Source organism: Mus caroli, unplaced genomic scaffold (assembly GCF_978045245.1).
Source record: "Mus caroli unplaced genomic scaffold, Mus_caroli_1 scaffold_15, whole genome shotgun sequence".
Taxonomy (NCBI): Eukaryota; Metazoa; Chordata; class Mammalia; order Rodentia; family Muridae; genus Mus; species Mus caroli.
This window is the reverse complement of record NW_028227270.1, coordinates 62,310,639-62,332,756: the sequence shown is the minus strand read 5'-3', so window position 1 is coordinate 62,332,756 and position 22,118 is coordinate 62,310,639. Positions and strand designations below refer to the sequence as shown.

Genomic DNA, 22,118 nt, shown 5'->3' with positions numbered 1-22,118 from the left:
TCCCTTGGCATTTCTGATGCAGGGTGACCTCTTTCTGCTTCTTGCTACTAGAGACACAAGCACCCTGGCTGGAGTCAAAGCAAACTATATTGTGATCACGGGGGAAGCCCTGAGGATCTTAAGGTACTCTGCCCCAGTATCCGTGTGCAGTCAGACCAAGTTGGGAACAGTGACCCCTGAATTCCATGCTTCGTCTCTGGAGTAATACAGCAGTCAGCCAGGCTTTCTCCTCGGCTGAAGAAGTTCCCCTGCAATAACCATCTATGCCCTTCTTAGCTTATGCTCACTGAGGAGCCGTCAGAGAGACGTTCAATAAAGAAAAAAAAAAACAAAACAAAACAAAAAACAAAAAAACACTGCATTTATCTCCCTCAGAGACAGAGACTACTACTGTAAGATGGAGTCACTGTCTTCGATAAACTGCCTGGATCAGTATCCTGTCTGGTGATATAAGCACAGATGTCTTCTCTCCAAACTCACACCCACTAACACTTCAAATTGAAGTGTTTAAAATTGTTTCTTATGTGTGTGAGTGTTTGGCCTGCATGTATGTCTGTGTACTCCATGTGTGCAGTGTCTGTGAAGGCCAGAAGAGGGCATCAGATACCCTGCAACTGGAGTTACGGATGCTTGTAAGCTGCCACGCGGATGCTTAGAAATGCATCTGGGTAGCATATGTGCCTGTAATCCCAGCACTCGGGAGGCAGAGGCAGGCGGATTTCTGAGTTCGAGGCCAGCCTGGTCTACAGGGCAAGTTCTAGGACAGCCAGGGCTACACGGAGAAACCCTGTCTTGGAAAGCTGAAAGAAAGAAAGAAAGAAAGAAAGAAAGAAAGAAAGAAAGAAAGAAAGAAAGAAAGAAAGAAAGGAAGGAAGGAAGAGAGAGAGAGAGAGAGAGAAAGGAAGGAACCTGAGACCTGTGAAAGAGCAGCCGATGTGTTCTCTCTCTCTCTCTCTCTCTCTCTCTCTCTCTCTCTCTCTCTCTCTCTCTCTCCAGGTCCCATGTTGAAAAATTTGAAGTGAGATAAAGTGTGGTGGTGAGGGGCCCCTGAGCAGTGGTATAGCCTGCAGGGCTCTATGGGACAATAGAAAATTTGATGGCCAATCGTGGTGCAGTGCCTGCTCTGAGCCAAGCACATTAGGCCCCAATCTTAAAGCCCCTCAGCTGCGCTGTCAAATGTCCAGACTAGAATCCTGAGGCAGATCCCATCAGGGCAACCCCCTTCCTCTACATGATGCTCTGAGGAAACAGGCTAAGTGTGGGGAGATAAGGAAGGGACCCTTCTGCGTGCGGGGGCCTCCTCAGGATGCATCGTGTCACAGAGCAGCTATAGCTACAGAAGTCTTGTTTCCACCCACAGAACTGCGTAATTGAGGAGGAAAGCACTTAGGAGTCTGGTTCCTGAGTGCCCTGGAGATCCACATTTACACTGGAGGCTTGTTCTCGGGTAGTGGCGCTGGGAACTGGCGGGACCTTTGGGAGAAGATCCTTAGCACTGGAGGTGACCCTTAAGATCTCAGTCTCTCCCCTTCCTCTTGCTTCCTGGTTAATGAAGAGAGCAGTTTCACGTGGCCACACTGCACCATGATGAAAGATCTCACCACAGGTCCACACGGGCTGTGGACTGAAACCTGCACAGTGGTGAGCCATGGGATACCTTTTCTGTGTGAGAGGATTACATCAGCATCTCGTGTCGGTGAAGGAGAGCTCACTAGATCTGACAGGTTCGTTCCTGGGGCATTGCTACAAGGCACAGAGACGAGCCCAAGAGCTGACCGCGCAAAGCAAGGTTGCCCAGAGAATAGGGAATGGCAACATGGTCCTGGACCTACCGGTACTGCCATCAAAGCCTCCGACTGCGTAGAGAAGGTCATTGAGCACAGCCGCACCCAGCGTGCTCCGGCGCTCCTGCATGCTGGCAATGGACGTCCACTGGTCCTTCACTCCATCGTACACATCCACTGTCCGGACCCGCAGAGAGCCGTTAAACCCACCCACGGCATACACGTGGCCTGCCATGAACACCACACCTGTGATACAGGAACACAGGGCATGAGAGTCGGGGACAGGGATGACTGCCCAACCTGATGGGTGACAAGGTAAGTAGGCATATGACAGCCTCCTGGGGAGGCTACCACCAGCTCGAGGTACCTGGGAGTGATTTCGGGACTCAGCTCTCCCATATTTGTCTAATATCACCTGATTTGAGCAAATTCCAGGATCGGCTTAAACTCATAAGCACATAAGAACTGACTTCAAAGCAAGCAGCCCCACAGTGCAGGTAGGAAGGGGGTCTGCAGTGATAAGGAGCAAGGCTTCATGGCTGTCACAGCCATCATGAGACAGACGTCAGCTGAGGAAGAGCTGCTGGGAACCCAGGAGAGTCAGGGCTGGCCAGGGCTGCTTACCTGCTCTGCATCTTCTGGAGGGAAGCTCGGCTATCTGGTCCCAGCGGCCCTCCTCGAAGTCATAGCACTCCACGCTGCGGATCGCCTTGGGTGCCTGGCCACCAACCACAATCATGACCTCAGGAAAGACAAGTGCATGGTAACTAACACGCACGGGAATGGATAGCAACCCATGGCCCTTCCACGGGCTGCCTGCCAGCTTGTGGTGCTAAAGACAGGAAAAGGAAGCCTGTGATGGCTTGTATAGGCTTGCCCCAGGGAATGGCACTATTAGGAGGTGTGGCCTTGTTGGAGTAGGTGTGTCACTGTGAGCGTGGGCTTTAAGACCCTCATCCTAGCTGCCTGGAAGCCAGTATTCTGCTAGCAGCCTTCAGATGAAGGTGTAGAACTCTTAGCTCCTCCTGTACCATGCCTGCCTGGATGCTGCCATGTTCCTGCCTTGACGATAATGGACTGAACCTCTGAACCTGTAAGCCAGCCCCAATTAAATGTTGTCCTTTATAAGAGTTGCTTTGGTCATGGTGTCTGTTCACAGCAGTAAAACTCTAACTAAGACAAAGCCCTAGTCACTGGGGGCGTGGGGGAGGTGCATATTCAAGGAAAACCTGCATGTCAAGTGTAGAACAAGTACAGGCACACGTCTTCCGAGCACCCTCACTTGGGATCCCGTGATGCCAAAAGCATCTTCTGTAAGCTCAGTACCCACAAGATGTGGGGGGCACAATTTTTATACTGAGGCAAACAAACCTATGTGAGGTGGAAAGCACAGATTTTTGGATACATTTTTAGGGTAATATGATGGCACATAAGTATTTCTAAGTATCAGGACTGCAGAGGGCACCTATCATCATCTATGGTAAAGAAAAAATAATTTCTAAACACTCTGGTGGTTTTGGTGGCTATCTGAGTTACTTAACTGACAGTGTTCTGGGGAAAAAATGGTACATAAAGTGTGTGTGTGTGTGTGTGTGAGAGAGAGAGAGAGAGAGAGAGAGAGAGAGAGAGAGAGAGATGTGAGTTGTCATTCGCTTGTCACTGTGACTGACAGATGAGGAGTGTAAGGACCAGAAACCAAAAATAAACGGCCAGAGGTTACTCAGCAAAGGGAGGCAGCACAGACAGGGAACCCAAGCCCCCTGACATAGACTGTGAGGCTGCCTGACTCCTCTTCCTGTTCTAGACAGGAACTGCAACAACAACACCCCCTGCAGGGTGGGCTTCATCAGGGAGTCATGACACCGACTTGGTGGGTTGTGACCAGAACACATCAAATTGAACAACACAGGGAATACACGGTCTGAGTGTTATTTTGTGAAATATCTGTCCTGGTTAAACACACTTATATGTATATTTTGGAGAGCAGTCAGTTCGTGTGTATTTCTTGCCACTGGGCGTGGCCAAATCAGAGCAAAGCCATTTTTCTGGCTATGTTAATGAACAGTCGTACTTACTTGTGGCATACGTGCCCTCAGAACTATCCTATATGCTATTAATAAAAAAAGAACCAAGGTTCCAAAGAAAACAACAGTCGGCATATTTAGATAAACTTGGGCAAACTCTCACTGCCCCTGTTGGTACCCCTTCCTAGCATTCCAACGCCCTTCTTAAGAGGCTGGGAAGTGTGAAGGTCCCGACTAGCCAGTGTAAGCCACGGGGTTGAGCATCATCCAAAGCCTGCCTTATCCACCCAGCAGTCCTTAAACTTCAGGGTTGCAAAAACACAAACCACTGGGCCCCACCTCAAGTTTCCTTTGATTCAGCAGCTCGGCTGAGAATCTAATACCCACCTCCCCCTAACACACACTCCTGGGAGATGCCAGGGCTCTGCGTCTGCATCAGTCAACACCAAGAAGCGTATTTTCATCCTCTGGCCTGTAGGGATTTCTTCATGGTACGCCATGAACAATTTCTGCTGTGCTGAATTGTCACATTGCTTTCTACTTCATCACTACATGTCACGCAAGAGAGGAGGGGTCATCTATGCCGTGTGCTGGTGGGAGCTCAAACCTCAGGAGAAGAGAAGCCCAAACTGGCAACCATACACAAGATCAACTGTGATGCCAGACTCCCCCACTGCCCATATCGCTGGCCACTGGTTCTTTAGAATTGGTCCACAGTGTCTGTGATCCAAATGCAGGTCACAAAGTTCTCAAAGCTCAGAGGCTTTTCTGGCCTCTAATCTTTTCCAAAGCAAACCAAGACATACAGGCCTGGCCTCCATACAGTGCTCCCAGACTACAGGCCTGGCCTTGATGCAGTGCTCCCAGATCACAAGTCTGGCCTCCCTGCGGTGTTCCTAGACCACAGGCCTGGCCTCCCTGTAGTGCTCCTAGACCACAGATCTGGCCTCGATGCAGTGCTCCTAAGACCAAGTCTTCATGTGCCTTTCCTGCACGTCTCAGCTCAGAGCCCTTGGTTTGAGTCAGCAGAATCATTCTTGAAGAAAAGCCAGGTTGTATGTTTCCTCCCACCACATCTTGTTTGAATGGCAGCCACGGACATATCCATTGATTGAGGGGTAGGGGCCGTTAATGAGTTCAGCTTCCTGACAAACTTCAGAGACGTTCCAGCTCCCTCCTCTAGGCTAGCGATACAGAAGTAGTTCTCAACCTGTGCGTGTGACCCCTCGGGTGGTCAAAGGACCCTTTCACAGGGGTCGCCTAAGACCACTGGAAAACACAGAATCCTACATTATAATTCAGAACAGTAGCAAAATTACAGTTATGAAGTAGCAACAAAAATAATTTCATAGCTGGAGGACACCACAACATGAGGAACTGTGTGAAAGGGTTGCAGCATTGGGAAGGTTGAGAACCACAGCTCGAAAGCTTCCCAATGTGTCCACAAACCTCCATAAAACTTGCGTTAAGTGTTTCACTGTTATTTGGGATAGCCCCAAACTCTTAGACTCCTTAGGAATCCTCCTGCCTCAGCCTGGTGGAACTACAGACACATGCCATCCCATCATGCCCAGCAACAATGATTCATTCGCTGAGGTGACCCTGGGTAAGGATAGGTATGCAGGGGTCTGAAGGAAGAGAAGAGCTGGTTCTGGAGTAACAATAAAGCTAGCTGCCTGTCACATAATCCTCCTAAAAAACACAATGTACTTGAGAGTCTTACAGGTGCCCTGGGGTCCTGATCCCAGGTCTCAGCTGTGTTGGGGGACTGCAGTTCTGTTTGCTGGAGACTTCTGGTTGCCTGAGTACGGGCAAGCTGAACTCCACCTTGACAGGATGGTCATTAGCACCTCCCAAGGAGAACACTGTCACTATGGAAGGTCAAACGGCCATTTATCTTGGACAGACTGCTGCCTGGTTCTTAAAACGGCAACTGTTTGCAGAGTGAGTTTGCACGCACACATTCAACGCTCTTTCGCTGTCCACTACTCTGCTTCCGGGAGAACAACTGTGAGAATAAACACGCCAGAGCAGAAGGTAAACACGTGTGGATCGAGACTCTAACCCTGGCCACAGGGGACGTCCAGTCAGGTCTGAGGGGCTGCCCAGGCTGTGCACACTCTCTTCAAGGGGCAAGAGTGGAGTGTGTCCAAACTCTCTCTTCCATGACAGGTGAGCTGGGCAGAAAGCAGGCCCAGCCAGTCGGTCCCTCGGGCCAGGGCAGGAAGCGAGTCTCTCTTACCCTGGTGCGTGGGGCCGCAGGGCTAACACCAAAAAATTCATCCGAAGGAAGTGTGTCCAGTAGAGTAGAAGACTGGTCCACGCAGGCTCCTAAGCAACAGGTGCCCCTTGCAGGAGCTGATGGCAAGAAACAATTGGGGGTGGGGCGGGGGATGGGGACAGAGCATGTGTCAACCAGAAAGCATGAAGGCAAAGTTCAAAGAGAGACTAAAGGGTGGGAAAGACAATGAGCACTGGGGTCAGACACATCTGGGCTCAGCCACAAGCCCACTACTAGCCAGCTGTTGAGCACAGGCATTACTAGTCAGCTGCTGAGCACAGGCATTACTAGTCAGCTGCTGAGCACAGGCATTACCAGTCAGCTGTTGAGCCCAGGCATTACCAGTCAGCTGCTGAGCACAGGCAAGACTTCCAACCTCCCTAGGCCTCACTTTCAGCACCTGTATTATCTGAAAGCCAGGACCTTTCTCACACGGTGTCTGTAGGCTGGCATGGTACGATGCACTTGCTACCAGGCTTGGCAAACCACAAGCGGAGTCATTAGATAGTTACTGGGTGCCATTATAGATGCTCGAGTGGTTTGCTAAAAGAGACTATTGGGAATGTAGAAGAGAAATATATGTGAGCCTTGAATGAGAGTGAGGAGTAAGAAGCCCAGGGGCCACGGTGAGGGTCATCAGGATCCCAGAGTGTTTGGTGGGGCGTGGAATGAGACGGAAGAGAGGCGGTGCCAATCAAGGGGCTTGGGCCAGGTGCGAGGTCACCCTGTCTACCTGCCAGCCTGCAGCCTTAGCCTCCGACAATTTTATCTAAAAACAGGGCAGTCCCAATCAGGAGCAGGCTGCTGTGCCCTGCATATGCCCATCCTAAACGGCTTTATGTATCATTTCTGAGGGGGTGGACAGAGGTGCCCACTGAGCTGAAATCACAGGAGAACACCATGCTCAGAACGTTCCTGACGGTCTCCTTTGCTCCTCCTGGAACCTGATTTTGTTTTTCTTGCTGCCATCTGTGGATCCGGGCAATGCAGGCAGGCTCTGAGACTGAGAGGCAGCCTCTGGTTGTCCATAGCAACCCAGCCTCAGGGGGTGTGCTGGGTGCCAAAGGTGTGGGAGCCAAGATGGTATGAGCTGTTCCTGCTGGAGTGTATCAGGATGAGCTGCCTGTCCCCAGCTCGGGAACACAATCCTGTCACCCTCTGAGGCTATCTCAAGGAAGTCTGCCTCTCTGTTTCAGGGAAAGGACTTTGCTAGCAGATAGTCACCACTGCTGAGAAATACTGAGACCGCGCTAATCTCTCTCCCCTCCCTCCAATTCTCCAAGTTGGGTGCATCAAAAAGCCTGTCTAGACTGAAACTGTGACAGCTCAAACAAGTCTGCCCTTGGAATTCCCCGTCTGTTCCTCCGTGTAACCCACAGGCCTCTGTGTCCTTCCTTGGCCATCCGCAGAGAGATTTCCTAGGAGTCAGGACTCGGGTGCCTTCCCACAGAGGACTGAGATAAAAGGCTTCTGTGGCATTTGGAGGCCATGCCATAGAAGAGTTTGGAGCTCACCTCACCTACAGCGTAACTCTCGTAACTCTCGGCCTAACCACCCTCTGGCTGCACTTCAAAGACAGGGCAGACACCTGATCCTCCAACTCAGGCTCCAAATTAATTCCCCACCCTTTATGTGTGTGCTACCTTGGTGATTGTGTCTATCAAAGAGAACAGCAAAGGTGACGAGGTGGATGTCCTGTGATGAGGTCACAGCAAGGCTCTGCCTTGAGTGTGCCCCTCGCTTTCATGCGTTAGAGTCCCTCACTGGAGAAGCAAGCAACCTTGCACGGGGGAAAAACTGAAGTCTGCCAGCAACCGTGGGAGTGAGGTTTTCCCTAGATGAGCCTTCGGATGGCTGACACCCTGACCACCAGCTCAGCTTTGTGGGAAGCCAGAGCTCGCACAGTCCAGCTAAGCCACCCTGGGACACCCACCCTCAGAAACTTCAGGGCACTCAATGTTTGTTGTGTTGAGCCAGGAAGGTTAAGGTAACTTGGAATATGGAAACAGACGACGGCAAGTAAGCAGCATGCTGAGAGCCAGTTCCCTATCTTCAAGACCGGGTGATTTTAACTGTGAAAGCTCTCTGTAGGGAACTTAGCACACTGCTAGGTAACTGAGCTCCAGGACTGTCATCACCATGGCGACTATCATGCCTTGCATAGTCATGGACCAGCTGGAAAGCCCTAGGTGAGTCCCTGAACCCTAGCGCATCCCAGGGTTCTCCAGCAGCAAAGCCTCCTGACCCACGAAGACAGCACACGTTTAATGCTCAGCATAAAACGCTGAGAGGCTGCCTAGCAACTGCTATGTAAGCAATATCCCGTGTTACTGTGGACGCTTCTGGTGACAAGGACAGAGACGGAGAAGGAGCAAGATCATCCTGAGCTGCCATCAGAGAGTGAGACCGGGTACCCAGTGGGGAGCTCCTCAGACAGCCTGCATGTACCTAAGCACTCCTCTCGGGAGGGCACCAGCCCAGCAGAAAGCTTTTCCCCTTCTCCAGAGCAAGGGCATCTTTGGCATTCCCCCGTTATGACCCCTATATCATGGGAACTGCCCGGTATGTCTGATTCCCCTCCCTTCGCTTGCAGTCTCTTGAAGAGTGGATGGTTCCTAGTCTTCACCTGTCTACACCTACCCCGGTGCTGGGCAACTGTGAAGGGCACAGTGAATGAGTTCCTAGGTGACAGGGTACAGCCAAGTGCAGGTGGCGGCTGAGCTTTGTCTATTTAATCCAAGTGTCTTGTGGTCTCCCAGGAGTGGTGACTAGGTTCACTTGGCGTTGGGTGGTTTTGCAGGCTGAACTGAATATTCTATAAAGCAGGGTGCCCGTCCTTGCTACGTCCATGCAAAAGCACACACGTGGCTACTGAAGGCAGCAGGGAACAAACAGGAGGTGAGCAGTCAGCCAGCACTGGGTCCAGGATGGTTATTTCGTCTTCTAAAATATCAATCGTTCATGAGAATGCTGCTGCCAGACCGCCCCAAGCCAGGGCCTAGGCTGTGTGCCAAGGACACCGGATATTAATGCCTGCCACCCACAGCATATAGCTTAGGGTGGGAGTGTATACTGCAGAAGAGAACCCTCAATAGTTGTCAAAGCCTCAAGCTGCGTGTACATGTAACCCAAATAACTTCCCTTCACTTCACCAAATAACCTTCCCCAGCAATCACCGTTCCACAGATGAGCAATAACTAGTAAAGATCAGGCTTTAGGAAGAAACCATTGTGGTGTGAACGGTCAGCACCAATTTTCCCATAAGTCGATGGCAGTGCACTTGTGTGAGCCCCTAGAATCAATTCCTAGTGCTGCCCACGGGAAAAAAAACCATTGATAATTGTATCGATATCAAAAAACACCCATCAATAAATCTGACAGCAAACAGTCAAAAGTCATAGATGGACAAGATAAAACATCGCTGAGAGAAGTCACTGGGCCAAATAAACAGGAGCAGACTGAGGCTGACTGTCAGATAACTCCTCCCCCGCCCAACCCCCACTGACCTAAAGATGGAATCCAACCCCGATGACTCCTGCAGCTTTTCTTGCAGAAATAATGAGCAGACTCTGAAGTTAGCAAAACCATGCCCAAGAACAGAACTGGGGTGTCAGAAATACCTCAGACTTGAAGCCAGTGAGCAAGGCAGCCTAGTGCTTGCATAAGGCAGACAGACGAGCCAAGACACAGGGTAGAAGCCAGGGACAGACCAGGGGGCACAGACTCAATGACTTACAGTAGGGCAAGGACTAAGGAGGGGCAGGCCCTTTCAACATGTGGTATGCTATAACCAGATATTTGTATACAGAATAAATCAGTTATATGACCCTTACTTCATATAACATATTTTGAAAATATTCTGAAAATGATCCATAGACTTTAAATCTTCAAACTTACAGGGAAAAGTATAAGTGAAGGGTGGGTTTTTTTTTTAGTTTAAACTCAAAATAAATCACAACAGGAAAAAAAAAATTGAAACTGTCAGGCGTGGGCATCTGCTCTTCCAAGCGCCGATACTTGGGAAGACAGTATGGCAGCTCCTCAGAAAGTTAAAAATAGTCTGACACATGAGCCAGCAATCCCACTACCACATACATATCCCAAGTCCATGAAATCAGTATGTCAGAAGGCGCCATCGTGCTGATGGAGACTACAGTCTCGTCCATGCTGGCTGAGCTACAGCCTCAGCCTGTGTCTATGATGACAGGACAGAGAAGCCACCACACAGCGCAGTGGAATATTATTCGTCCTGAAAAAAGGAAGGAAATCTTGTCATTTGCAACACATTTGAAGGGAGAGGGCTTAACACTAAAGAAATAACCCAGGACAGGAAGACAGCTCTCGTCAGCATGCAAAGTCTAAAACAGGTAAACACGGAGACAGGCAGGACACTAGTTACAACAGGGAGCGAGGAAGGGAAGGTGGCTAGGGAGCCATTAATTAAAAGATACACAGTTTCCCTTACATGCAGAAAGGCTAATTCAAGAGCTCTGCTCCACAGCAAGGTGACCACAGTTGATAAAACGTCACATTGTTGAAAATTATTAAGAGTAAATGTAAATGTTCTGGCTATAATAAATTAATTAATTAATTAAATGGATGTGGTCAAACCACATGTTGATTGCTCGGTTTTGCTGTTCTATAAAGTATAGTACTTTAGAATATTTGAAATCATAATGTACATGATAAACATAAACCAGTTTTCTTGTCAGTTGAAGCCACTGATTTTTATAAGTGCTGCTCTTCCAAAGATGCTACTGAGAAGACCAAAAGGTAAGCAGGAGTGGGGAGAGAATTTCATAAACAGCTAAGAAGGAAAACCGCAAACTAGAAAACTATGCACACACAAAGACCTGAGACCTTCAATACAGAGAAAAGGCCCTTAAAAACTGCTGTTAAGAACACACATTCCACCCGAGGCAGGAACAGAGGGCATAAGCAGAGCATCGCCACCAAAAGAAGTATGAATAACGACATGAAAGCAAGATCAATATCATTCAAGATTAAAGAGACACAAATGAAGATATGTTGTTGGTTCCTGGCTGTCCTGGAACTCACTCTGTAGACCAGGCTGGCCTCGAACTCAGAAATTCGTCTGCCTCTGCCTCCCAAGTGCTGGGATTAAAGGCGTGCGCCACCACTGCCCGGCAAGACATGTCATTTAATAAAGAGTACTTGACACAGATATAGTCGCACTACAAAAACAGAATTATTCCAGAGACCGTTAACAGCGGATCGTGAAGTGGGCATGGTATAGACATACCGCAAAGCCCCCTAGACCCAGCACTACGCCAATGCTTACTTGCTCCGTACCCTCCATTTGTAGCGTTTGCTTTAGTGGGTGCAAAGCGACATGGTTCAGCCTTCACAGAAGATCCCACATACAGGAAAAGGTGGGGGAGGACTCGGTTCAGTCTGGCTGGTGCCTCCCCTGGCCTGCTGGTCCTGGGTTCTGTCAGAAGCAGGCTGAGCTCCTCCATGAGCAGGAAGCCAGTAAGCAGCACCCCACCGTGGCCTCTGCATCAACTCCTGTTCCAGGTTCCTGCCCTGCTTGAGTTCCCGTTCCCTCAGTGATGAACAGTGATGTGGAAGTGTAAGCCAGATAAACCCTCTCCTCCCCCAGGTTGTAGCTGGCCACGTGCATCATCCTATCAGTAGTAACCCTAAGACAACCTTGTGCCCTCAGCGAGGTGTTTGACACATGGGAAGAACTTCATCCTAAACACTTCCCTGGTAGCACCCTGCTGTGTCAATGGGCTCAGTCCAGCCTCCCTTCCCTGCTGTGTCAATGGGCTCAGTCCGGCCTCCCTTCCCTGCCCTCCCTTCCCTGCCGGGTCAACTGAGAACTTCCCCCAGCCCCACCCTCACTCGCTCACCCAGCCCACATCGGTGTTAAGAGAGTGGGAAAATTACTGCTGAGCCTGAGGACTCCTAGGGACCACCAGTGAGAGACATGAAGATGAGAGAGAGAGAGAGAGAGAGAGAGAGAGAGAAGCACTCAGCACCCACTAGCACCTACCTTCCTTTTCCCAGACTCTTCCTTCTCATTCCCTGACTTTCCACCCACTCCACTGTCCTGAGGCCCGATGTCTGCTCTGTCAGCCCCAGCTGTCCTTCATATCCCTTCCCAGGTGAGGAAAGGCACCAGACTGGGGGTGTCCTGACTCCTACACTCCAGCATGCCCCATTCCTCTGCCTCTCTTGGAACAGCACACATCAGCGTGCTGGAAGCTCCCTACCACTGCTGTGGCCACCCTGAGACTCTAAGCAAAGCAAGCTTCTGGCTCACAGCCGCTGCTGCGCTAGCAAATTCAAGAGGAGCCGGCAGACACCATCTCTTGGGTCGTAAACGCAACCGGAAGCCAGAATGAACTGAGGCTGGGGGGAAGCCACTTTCCCTGGGCATTCCTGAGCCGAGGCCCAGGCTGGGCTGGGGCTTACCTTGGGCAGGCTGACTGGAGTCCGAGGCTTGGTCCTGGGGTTCTTGATCAAGAGCCTCTGGTCAAGAGGCAGGAGGTGGTACTTCATGGCTTCGATGAGGAAGTCCTTACAGGTGTTGTTGTTCTTGATCAAAGCTTCCTCCTCGACTGTCTGGGGGTAACAGCGCACGGGTGAGGCTCCAGCAGAGTGGGGGCTCTCCCCAGGCTGGGACGTTCCCAACTCTCACCCATCCCTTCTACCCCACACCACCTCAGACTCTGAGAAAGGCCTACAGAGTTCCAAACTACCACACAGAGTCCCGCCTCTCAGCCCTGTTCCACCACATTGAACCCCTGATCCTCACTCTCCTCATCTATAAAATGGGCACATCATCACATGAACAAACTCAGTAATTTGTGAGGTGCTAGCCCTGAGGAACACAATGATGGACACAAGGCCCCTAATCTGAGCCGCTCAAGTCCAGCTGCAGAATGAGACTGGATTCACTAAGCCTTCAAGCCAGCCATGTACAAAGAAGACCTGGTCAAGTGTCTCCTGGGCCCAACAGTTGTGAGGAATGAACATATGGCTGGGGCCATCGTCTTCTGGCAGCTTGAAGCTGGCAGGAAAGACAGATTGATTGTCTCCGGAGCCTTCTTTTTCCCAGACATAGAATTCCAAGTTTCTCTCGCCCTCCCATTAGATGGAATCACAAATGTCTAAGGAGGGTATCCAGGCTCGGGCAGCCGGTCCCAAAGAGCCCCTTTGGTGTGAAAGGCCCCAGGGAGTTAGCATTCATGGGTGCAGCTACAGCGCAGGGTGATAAGCAACCTTTAGAAATACAGATTGTGCTGGTGCGCACAGGGGAAACAGTGCCCCTGAGCTGTCACCTTAAGAATGATCACGATGGGGGCTGGAGAGGTGGCTCAGTGGTTAGAGCACCAGCTTACCCTCTCAGGGGGACCTGGGACCCATTTCCATCACCCACAAGGAGGCTCACAACCGGTATCACATGACAGTACGGTATACATCTGGACGCCGTTTGTCAATGCCCATTAGGAGCCGGGTAACTTAGCAACTCGGAAGCCGGAAGGCGGCTAGTGTGGAGGGAGGAGCTGCTCCTTTAAGTTCAAGGTCAAATAAACGTTAACGAAGCATCCTTTCCTAGAGGAGTTTACCTCACGAAGCCTGCTAAAAGTCCGTTTTAAAAGAGGGTCCATAGAACCTTTCTCTGGCCTCTCACCCTCTTTCCATAAGCAAACCTGAATTTCCGATGGTAACCAGAATAAGCCCGTGTCTCTGACAAGTTTTTGTCGTGGGGGTCTCGGAAGCTGCCTTAGCTTTCTGTGGAACCCAGTCCCTTGGGCACCCATCCTCACTGTGAAACAGTCGCTGCTGGAGGACGTTTCCATGGGACAGAGTGGGGTTGACCACAACCTTGGTAACTCAGGCAGGTCAGGGGAATCGACGCATGTGGCCACCAGGTGGCAGCACTGAGGAAACTTCCAGCACATTTCTAAGCACCTGTGAAGGGGTCTCACAAGGAGACACACAGAGCTTGTCACTGAGCCTGTGAACAACAGGAACGTGGCACACGGGACTTCACACGTACTCATGGAATAAATGTCACCTGGAGCCCCAGATAGTAAAACAGCAGCCAGCACCCCCTGGACACCGTAACAGGCCTTTCTTTGTGGATTGTCCCTTCTTGTTCCCACGCAGCCCTATCAGGGCTGGTGTTATTTTGACTGGAGAGAGAGATTGTGGTTTTAGGGTCAGATGCGACAGGGAGTGATGAGGGCCGAGGGCTGGGTGGCGCTGCTCAACCTCCTCTCTCACCCTGGCGTCTGAACGCTCCTCGATCCTCAGGAATGGCTGAGGGCTGACCAACTTGCCTCGGCATTTCCTTAAAGTCGCTTATCTGAAGGATTTCAAGGACATCTGGCACCATCTACTGCACAAAATGAACCAGCCCGTGCATAAACAATACAGACGTCATCAGAGGTGGCCGCTAGCCGGAGTGTGTGCTTCAGGGCCAAGTGAGGGTGGACCTCAACCCGGACTCCCTCATGCTGTTTGGGGCTACAGACCAACCCCAGTCTCCAAGCTTCAAAGCCCCCAAATTGAAAAGAAAAAAGATGGGTGGATATCGAGAGGCCCATAATCATTGCCTCCAGGGGCTGTTTAGGGATTAAATGAGAAGACACAAGTGCACCCAGAATTCTTAATCTTTCTTTCTTCTTTCCGAGGGAGTAGAACACACACTGGATGCATCTAGGAAGAGCCGGTTTTCACACTCCTGACCTGGACTCCAGGTTGCCTAAGATCACAGCAGAGGGAGCACGAGGATTTTATGGAAATGCCTCTTCTTTCTCCGTCCTTCCCAGAGAAAACCAACTCAGACTGAGCGTCCCTTCTATCAGGCTCTGTGCTGACCGCCCGCCCGCCCAGATACTTAAGAGTTCCTGAATCCTTGCAACAGCTCGTCATAGATCTGCTGCAGCATCCAAGACATCAGGAGCACCAGAAGACAGTGAGGTAGCTCAAGGCTGTTGGGTGGACTGGAGGCTCACATCCCCTGCTCGCATCTGTGCTTTCACATTCCCTGTCTGTACTTCACTCACGATCCAGGGAGTCCATGCCCTCCGCCCCCACAGAGACTCACGAAACACCTCAGCCACACCACATAGCCAGAGCTCCCTTCGTGCTCCTCTGGCTGGCTGAGCTCGAAAACACTCACCTGGACCAGGTAATCTCTCGGTAACAGAGGGAGCCGAACATGCTCCATCAGCTTTGCCATGTGGTCTAGGCGAGTCTCCTTCTCGTAGTTGATCCATGAAATCACAGCTTCGAACACCTGGGAAGGAAAAACAGAACGCTTGCAAAGAACGGCCTCAGCTCCTAAACCAGGAGGAAGAGTTGCCTGCCAGCCGTGCAGGCGTTTAATCTGAGGCTTGATGTTCAGGATGAAACAAAGGTAGGAAGGCCTTGCACACGAGCTGGCCTATCAGAGGACACACGCGTAGAATGATAAGCCTGCTGGCCGGGACGTGAAGACATTGTGGTTCAAACTAAGTAAGTTCTGACAGTCATTTAAGGATAGAAACACAGAGTGGTCACTGTAAACTAGGTATGAAAAAGAGTGCTCAAGGGGCTGGAAAGATGGCTCTGTGGTTAAGAACACTGACTGCTCTTCTGGAGGTCCTGAGTTCAAATCACAGCAATCACATGGTGGCTCACAACCATCTGTAATGAGATCTGATGCCCTCTTCTGGAGTGTCTAGAGACAGCTACAGTGTACTTACATATAATAAATAAATAAATCTTTGGGCTAGAGAGAGAGAGGGGCCAGAGCAAGAAGAAAAAAAGAAAAAGAAAGAAAAAGAAATGAGTGTTCAAAAGGACCAGAAGCCCTGGGGCATGGTTCCCTCCCCTCTCGTATGTCCCAGGGCATGTAGGATGGTGACAGGGTTGCCCTCTGCCTAAGGCTGGCTCTGATGACAGAAAGTGACACTGAACACCAAAGGACAAGGAAAGATCCTATGCCTACGCAAATCACAAATTGAAAGCTGGGGAACCTGAACCCAAAAGGAGAGGCTGTGGCTTGCTTTCCACAGGGTTAAGTCTAAATTCAAATTACACCTGACCATACACGCAGACTGGCAAAGTCCAGAACTGGCGAGGCAGAACCAACCAGAGGTCTTACTGGAAATGGATAAATATACCTTGGGGGAGAAATGAAAATATGAAAAGTTAAAAAAAAAAATCCCTTCTCGGGGAGAAAGCTTGCTAAAAGGCTCACGTAAGTGGGCAGGGACATGTGCCCAAGGTGTCCGATGTAGTGCTATTGTGGTAGGATTCTTAAAAAGAACAAGGATGAAAAATTGGTCTTTGCTATTAAAGAGAATAAAACATGGGCTGCAGAGATGGCTCGGCAGTTAAGAGCACTTGTTCTTACAAAGCACCCACAGAGCGGCTCACAACCATCTGTAACTCTAGTTCCAGGGGATCCGATGCCCTCTTTAAAACTGATCAAATTGTACACTTAGCATGTAACACTTCACTGTTTGTGCAAACTCAATGTCCAACAGTCTTGTTTTTCAAACTACAGTAATAGATCCTAACACAGTAAATAAAATCAGATCCCGGAGCCCACGGACGCTTCAGGAAGTACAGGAAGGGCTCCTTCTGCAAAGGAAACCGCCGGCTAATGAGTGTAAGAGAATGCCAGAATTGTAGTAACTGACTCAGCGAGAGTCACCAACAGACACTAACGTCATAGGTCATAGAGGAATAAGACTTCTATTCTCAGAGTCGTGCCACAGGTGACATCCCTTACAGAGCAGGTGGCACACTCTGACAGATACAACCTTAGACAAGGGATCAAGGTTACTAAACTTACTACCTGTAACAGGACAGATTTATTTATGTATTTGCTTGGTTGGTTAGTTGGTTGGTTGGTTGGTTTTGCTTTGGTTTTGCTTTTTGAGAAAGGGTCTCTCTGTGTAGACCTGGCTGTCCTGCATAGACCAAGCTAGCCTTGAACTACAGAGATCCTTCCATGTCTGCCTCCAGAGTACTGGGATTCAAAGTGTGCACTTCCACACCTAGCCACTAAACTTGTTTGGGTTTTTTGTTAGTTTGTTTTTATTTTTAAGATTTATTTTTACTGTGTGTCACTTACAGACATGCAGGTAACACAGAGGCCAGAAGAGGGCACTGTCTTCCTTGGAACTAGAGGTACAGATGGTTGTGAGCCACTAGGTGGATGGGACTCAAACTCACATCTTCTCCAAGAGCATTCAGTGCTCTTAACCACTAACACATCTCTCTAGCCAAGAATTTAATTTTTAAAAAAACAGAATGGAACAGAATTAAAGAAAATGAGCAATACATGGTATATGCTCAGTTTTTCTCATTTTTTAATGTAATGAGCTGTATATTAATTAACCATATGCACACAAATACTGAAATCATCCTGCATGTCTTACAAATCCTAAATTCAATAGAATTCTATGTGTAATATTCACTCAAAAGCTCTTGTCGGTGAATGGGTGGGTGAGTGGGCCCAGAGGAAGCCTGCAAGGAAGGCATGGCTCCCGGCCAGGCTGGAGTGGAGAGCTGGGCTGGGAGGAGAAGGGGTGGAGCCTGGGTGAGCAGCAGAGAGTCAGAGCTCCTGGAGAAGCAGGGCTTGTCTGGGGGAAGTGACAGGCTTCACATGCCATCCACTCCTCCTCTTACTCCCTTCTCCCCGACTGTGAACTTCTACAGGAATGAGAAGATCACCATCTGTCTCCTGCCCACATCCCATATAGTATGATCCCAAGTGGAGGGGTGACAAGTGGCGGAGTGACAAGTGGCAAGGTGACAAGTGGCGAGGTGACAGACACTGAGGAGGAATGAAGCCCTGGGCAGGTAGAGTTTAGTCATGGACCACATTCTACCCACGAAGCAGCACAGCCTTCGCTTTAAAGGTAAAAACGTGAAGCCTGGGCTGGAGCTGTCCCATAAGGAGCTGCCCACAGCGGCAGCACCTCCTCTCCAGCCTCCCTGAGCATCCCCACAGACACAGTGCCTCAGCCAAAGCCAGCCTCAGCCAGGAAGTGCTTCTCAACCTAACCATGGGCCTGATGTAGAAAAAAAGGGGGTGAAAAAAAGCCACCAATCCCTGAGAAGGAAACTCACCAATCCCTGAACCACCCCCAAACCCCCAAACCCAGCCACCAATCCTCAATCTAGAAATTTCTGCCCTAAAAAGCTCTGCCCCCTAGAAATTCCTATATAAGCCCTACCCTTTGTTCAATTCCCTGCTTTCTGCTCTGCTCCCAGGAGCAGAGAGCAGCCTTCCCTGGATTCATCCTTAGATACCCTGGAAACCTCTAATAAAATCCCTTCGTGAGATTTGCTGCCTGGTGAGAGTCTCTCATTGGAAGGAGCCAAGAAGCAGTGAAGAGAAGAAGAGAAGAAGGAGCTAAGCTGAGGCTCCCCTCCTGAGCTCCAGAGTCTCAGGATGCCCTTCCATTGGGAAGCCTTCTGCCCTCGGAGCCATGTGGTTCCTGGACTTCCAAGTCCCAGAATACCCTCCCATCTGAGCAGAAACACAGTCCCCAACAGCTCTTCCTGTGAAGGCCTCACAGACGCTGCTGCCATCCTGAATTCTCACATAAGCCAACTAAACCAATGTTCTTATCCATCATTAACTTTTCCAACCCAGAACCAGAAAGAGGCAGTTGTGAGGTTCCCTCATACCCAGCTGTGGCGCTCCCATTCCCCATTTGTCTCAACTGCCTCCCAAGTGTCTACTAACCCTGCTTGGCAAAGTAGAGCACACAGGTCAAATCCAGCCTGCACCAGTTTTGTAAATAAAAACTCGCTGGAACAGTGCCACACTCATTCAGAGTCTCCAGGGTGCTCCATGCCCAGCAGCAGAGATGAGAATCCCACAGCACAATGCCCAAAATACTCAATATCTGCTGGCTACAGGAAAAATTATAAACTCATACTCTGTAAAATCAAAGCGGAGATCCCAGGGCTTCAGCCAAGGGACCGAGAAATACTTACAATGCTACAATGTTTCTATGGAGGGACCGAGAAATACTTACAATGCTACAATGTTTCTGTGGGTTCCCTGATGAAACACACATGCTTGGCTGCTTGCACTTCTTTGCTTTCAAAGAAACAGGCTCATTCCCTCGCTGACTTAAGCTGCTGAACCAGTTTCTTGTATGCTCTATGTGCAAATGAGTTGAGGTGAAGTCCTTATTGTTGTAGGCTCTCAATCCTTAAGTGTAAGCATAAGCCCTGGCCAGAAAACACTTGGGTAACTCCCCCACCCCATCCCACTCTGGTTGCGCAGGCAGCCAAGCCCGGCTGGACCTGAATACCTCAAGCAAAAGAGAATCAGGGGAGTGGGCACTGATGCTAGCTTTCAAAATGTATTTTGAAAGTCAAGAAGGAGGATTCAAGATCCATTGGCAAGATTGTAACTCGGTGAGGCGATTCTCAGAACAGGAACTGGGAGAGAAGCTGATTAAATAATATCAGAGGGAAAAAATGAGGTTCCTGCCCATGGACCTGATTTACTAATCAGGATTGGAGAGGATTTTGATCAATAACATTGTACATGTATAACCTCATTTAATCCACACCAAACTTCCCAAAGAGGTGTCATGATTCATATCTTAGAGATGATCAAATAGCCTCAGAGAGTAACAAGTTAGCAGACGCCACCCCATTACCAGGGAGGAGGAACTGCAGATGCAAATTCACCTCAAACCCCAAGTTTGAGTGCTGTCTAATAACACATCTCAGTCCTGAGTGGCGGAACCCCAGAGCCAGCCGCAGAGCTGGGGGCCAAGTCCTTAAGTCTGTGGTACTAATTATAGCTCTCTGCACAGTCCCAGGACATCATCCCAGGGAAGGGACAAGGGCATTTGCCATGTCTGCTGCCATGCTTTTAAACTGAGAGTTTCTGTATAGAAGAATGGTCATATTTTGTTTCTTTTCTTAATTTCTTAATTAAAATACACTTATATTGTTTCCTCCTACCTGTTCCTCCCCCCAACCTCCTCCATGTTCCCCTCCTCCCTCTCAAATTCCTAGCATCTTTTTGTTAGTATATATGCACATATATATGTGTATATATGTATGTATATACATACATACATACATAATATACATACATATACAATCTACTGCATCTATTTACCATTGCTGTTATGTCTATGATTTCAGGGCTGACCACTTGATTTTGGATAACCTATTAAGGAGCTCACCTCTGGTGGAAACTAATTCTCTCACTCTCGATAAGCCATTTTGAAGACTTTTTTAAACAATGGATTAATTTTTTTTCTTAAGGCAGTTGACCTGAAGCATTGCAGAGATTGTAGCAGAATCCCTGGGCATCCTACAGAGCTACCCAGAAATACACCAGGAGGTAGAGTGTGCACGTGGGCAGTGTGTGGGGGATTGTTTCTCATGCCTTTGCAAGCGGCTACTCCATAGTGATCTCTAGTCCCCTTGGTGCCATTGGTATTTCAAGATTAATTTTCACATAGACTGGGTAAGTTTGTCCTAACGTGACCATGTCATTTAGACATTGTGAAATGATTTGAAAGATGTTCCTAATGTTTTCTGAAAGCCTGTTTAATCAAAAGTTTCCTTTTATCATTGAATTTGCCCTAACATTCATATTTTTTTTTTTACAATTAATTTTAAATGTTTTTAAAATCACGAGCTGCCTCTGCTTGGGTTTCAGGCAGACCTGGTCAAGGCCCTTCCTCACTCTTTGGCTTTCCCTGTATTTGATTTTTGCTTTTAATACTGAGATACATTGCAGTTACATCTACTGGTTTAAATTCTGCCATGTTTCATTCCTAGCCTTTTGGAGTAGCAGATCATTTGTTATCTTCATTGAAGCATGGATAATTTAGATTACATTAAGATTAATTCTATAATTGACTTTGGTGTGGCCCATTTCCCGTCCAGATACCTTGATGCAGACTACATCATCCTTGAGGAAGGATACCAGATACATTCCTCAGTCTAGGGGCTCAGGGTCAAATGAGCTTAAGAACCACAGAATGCCACAGCCAAATCTCCATCAGAGATGCGTGCAGTTCGTGCAGTTCCATGTCTAAGCTCCCAGGAGTCTGTCTACAGGGCAAAGCTCTGAGGACTTCTCAGCCAACACTCCAAATGCAGCAGTTCTCAACATGTGGGTCGTGACCCCTCGGGGGGTCACAGATCAGATGTCCTGCAAATCAGATACTTACATTGCAAATCATAACAACAGCAAAATTAGAGTTATGGTTGGGAATCCCACATGAGGAACTGTATTAAGGGGTCGCAGTGCTAGAAAGGTTAAGAAACACTGACCTAATATATCTGCCCTGAAAACCTTTTCTTTTAATGCAAAAAAAAAAATCTTGTAATATTTTAATTTTATGAGACACAGTTGGCTAAATTCTACCCTAAAAAGAAATTTTGAGCCCGAGTTCCTTGACTGTGGAATGTATCCTACATCTATTATTCTTCTAGGATGAAAAGCTGTTGTCTGCATCAAGGTATCTGGACAAGAAATGGTTTACCTAAAGATCAATTATAGAATTATTCTTTTTTATATAAAATATTTATTTATCTATAGAGATATGACTACACTGTCACTGTTTTCAGACATACCAGCAGAGGGCATCCGATCCCATTACAGATGGCTGTGAGCCACCACATGGTTGCTGGGAATTGAACTCAGGACCTCTGGAAGAGCAGCCAGTGCTCTTAACTGCTGAGCCATCTCTCCAGTCCTCCCCACCCTCAGTAGAATTATTCTTAATATAAGTCTTAATGTAATCTAAATTATCTGTGCTTCAATGAAGATAACAAATGACCTGCTACTCCACTTTTACAGATCTTTCCTTCATTCCAAACCTTAGCCCTCCACAGATCCTTGACTCTTATCAAGCTGAAAACTTCCCTCCACGAGTGTACAACAAGCTGTCGCAAACTGGACAAGAAGTGTCTGCAAATCCTACCGTCCATGGCCTGTGGACTCTACAATGCCTTTCCTACTCAATGATCCGGGACAGAATACTCTTGTGTGTTTTCTGTGAG

The 22,118-nt window shown here is 48.8% G+C and overlaps 1 protein-coding gene across 5 annotated transcripts in view; it reads right to left on the bottom strand.

The window, feature by feature from the left end:
* The window catches only part of Klhl3 (kelch like family member 3), a 121,953-nt gene that overhangs the window by 17,148 nt on the left and 82,687 nt on the right, over positions 1 to 22,118 (bottom strand). For all 5 annotated transcript variants that reach the window (XM_029468306.2, XM_029468307.2, XM_029468308.2 and 2 more), the window contains exons 7-10: positions 15,250 to 15,366; positions 12,531 to 12,680; positions 2,409 to 2,526; positions 1,833 to 2,030 (exon numbers count right to left, since the gene is read on the bottom strand). In XM_029468306.2, the coding sequence (XP_029324166.1) occupies positions 1,833 to 2,030; positions 2,409 to 2,526; positions 12,531 to 12,680; positions 15,250 to 15,366 (583 nt within the window). The remainder of the gene's footprint in view (positions 1 to 1,832; positions 2,031 to 2,408; positions 2,527 to 12,530; positions 12,681 to 15,249; positions 15,367 to 22,118) is intronic.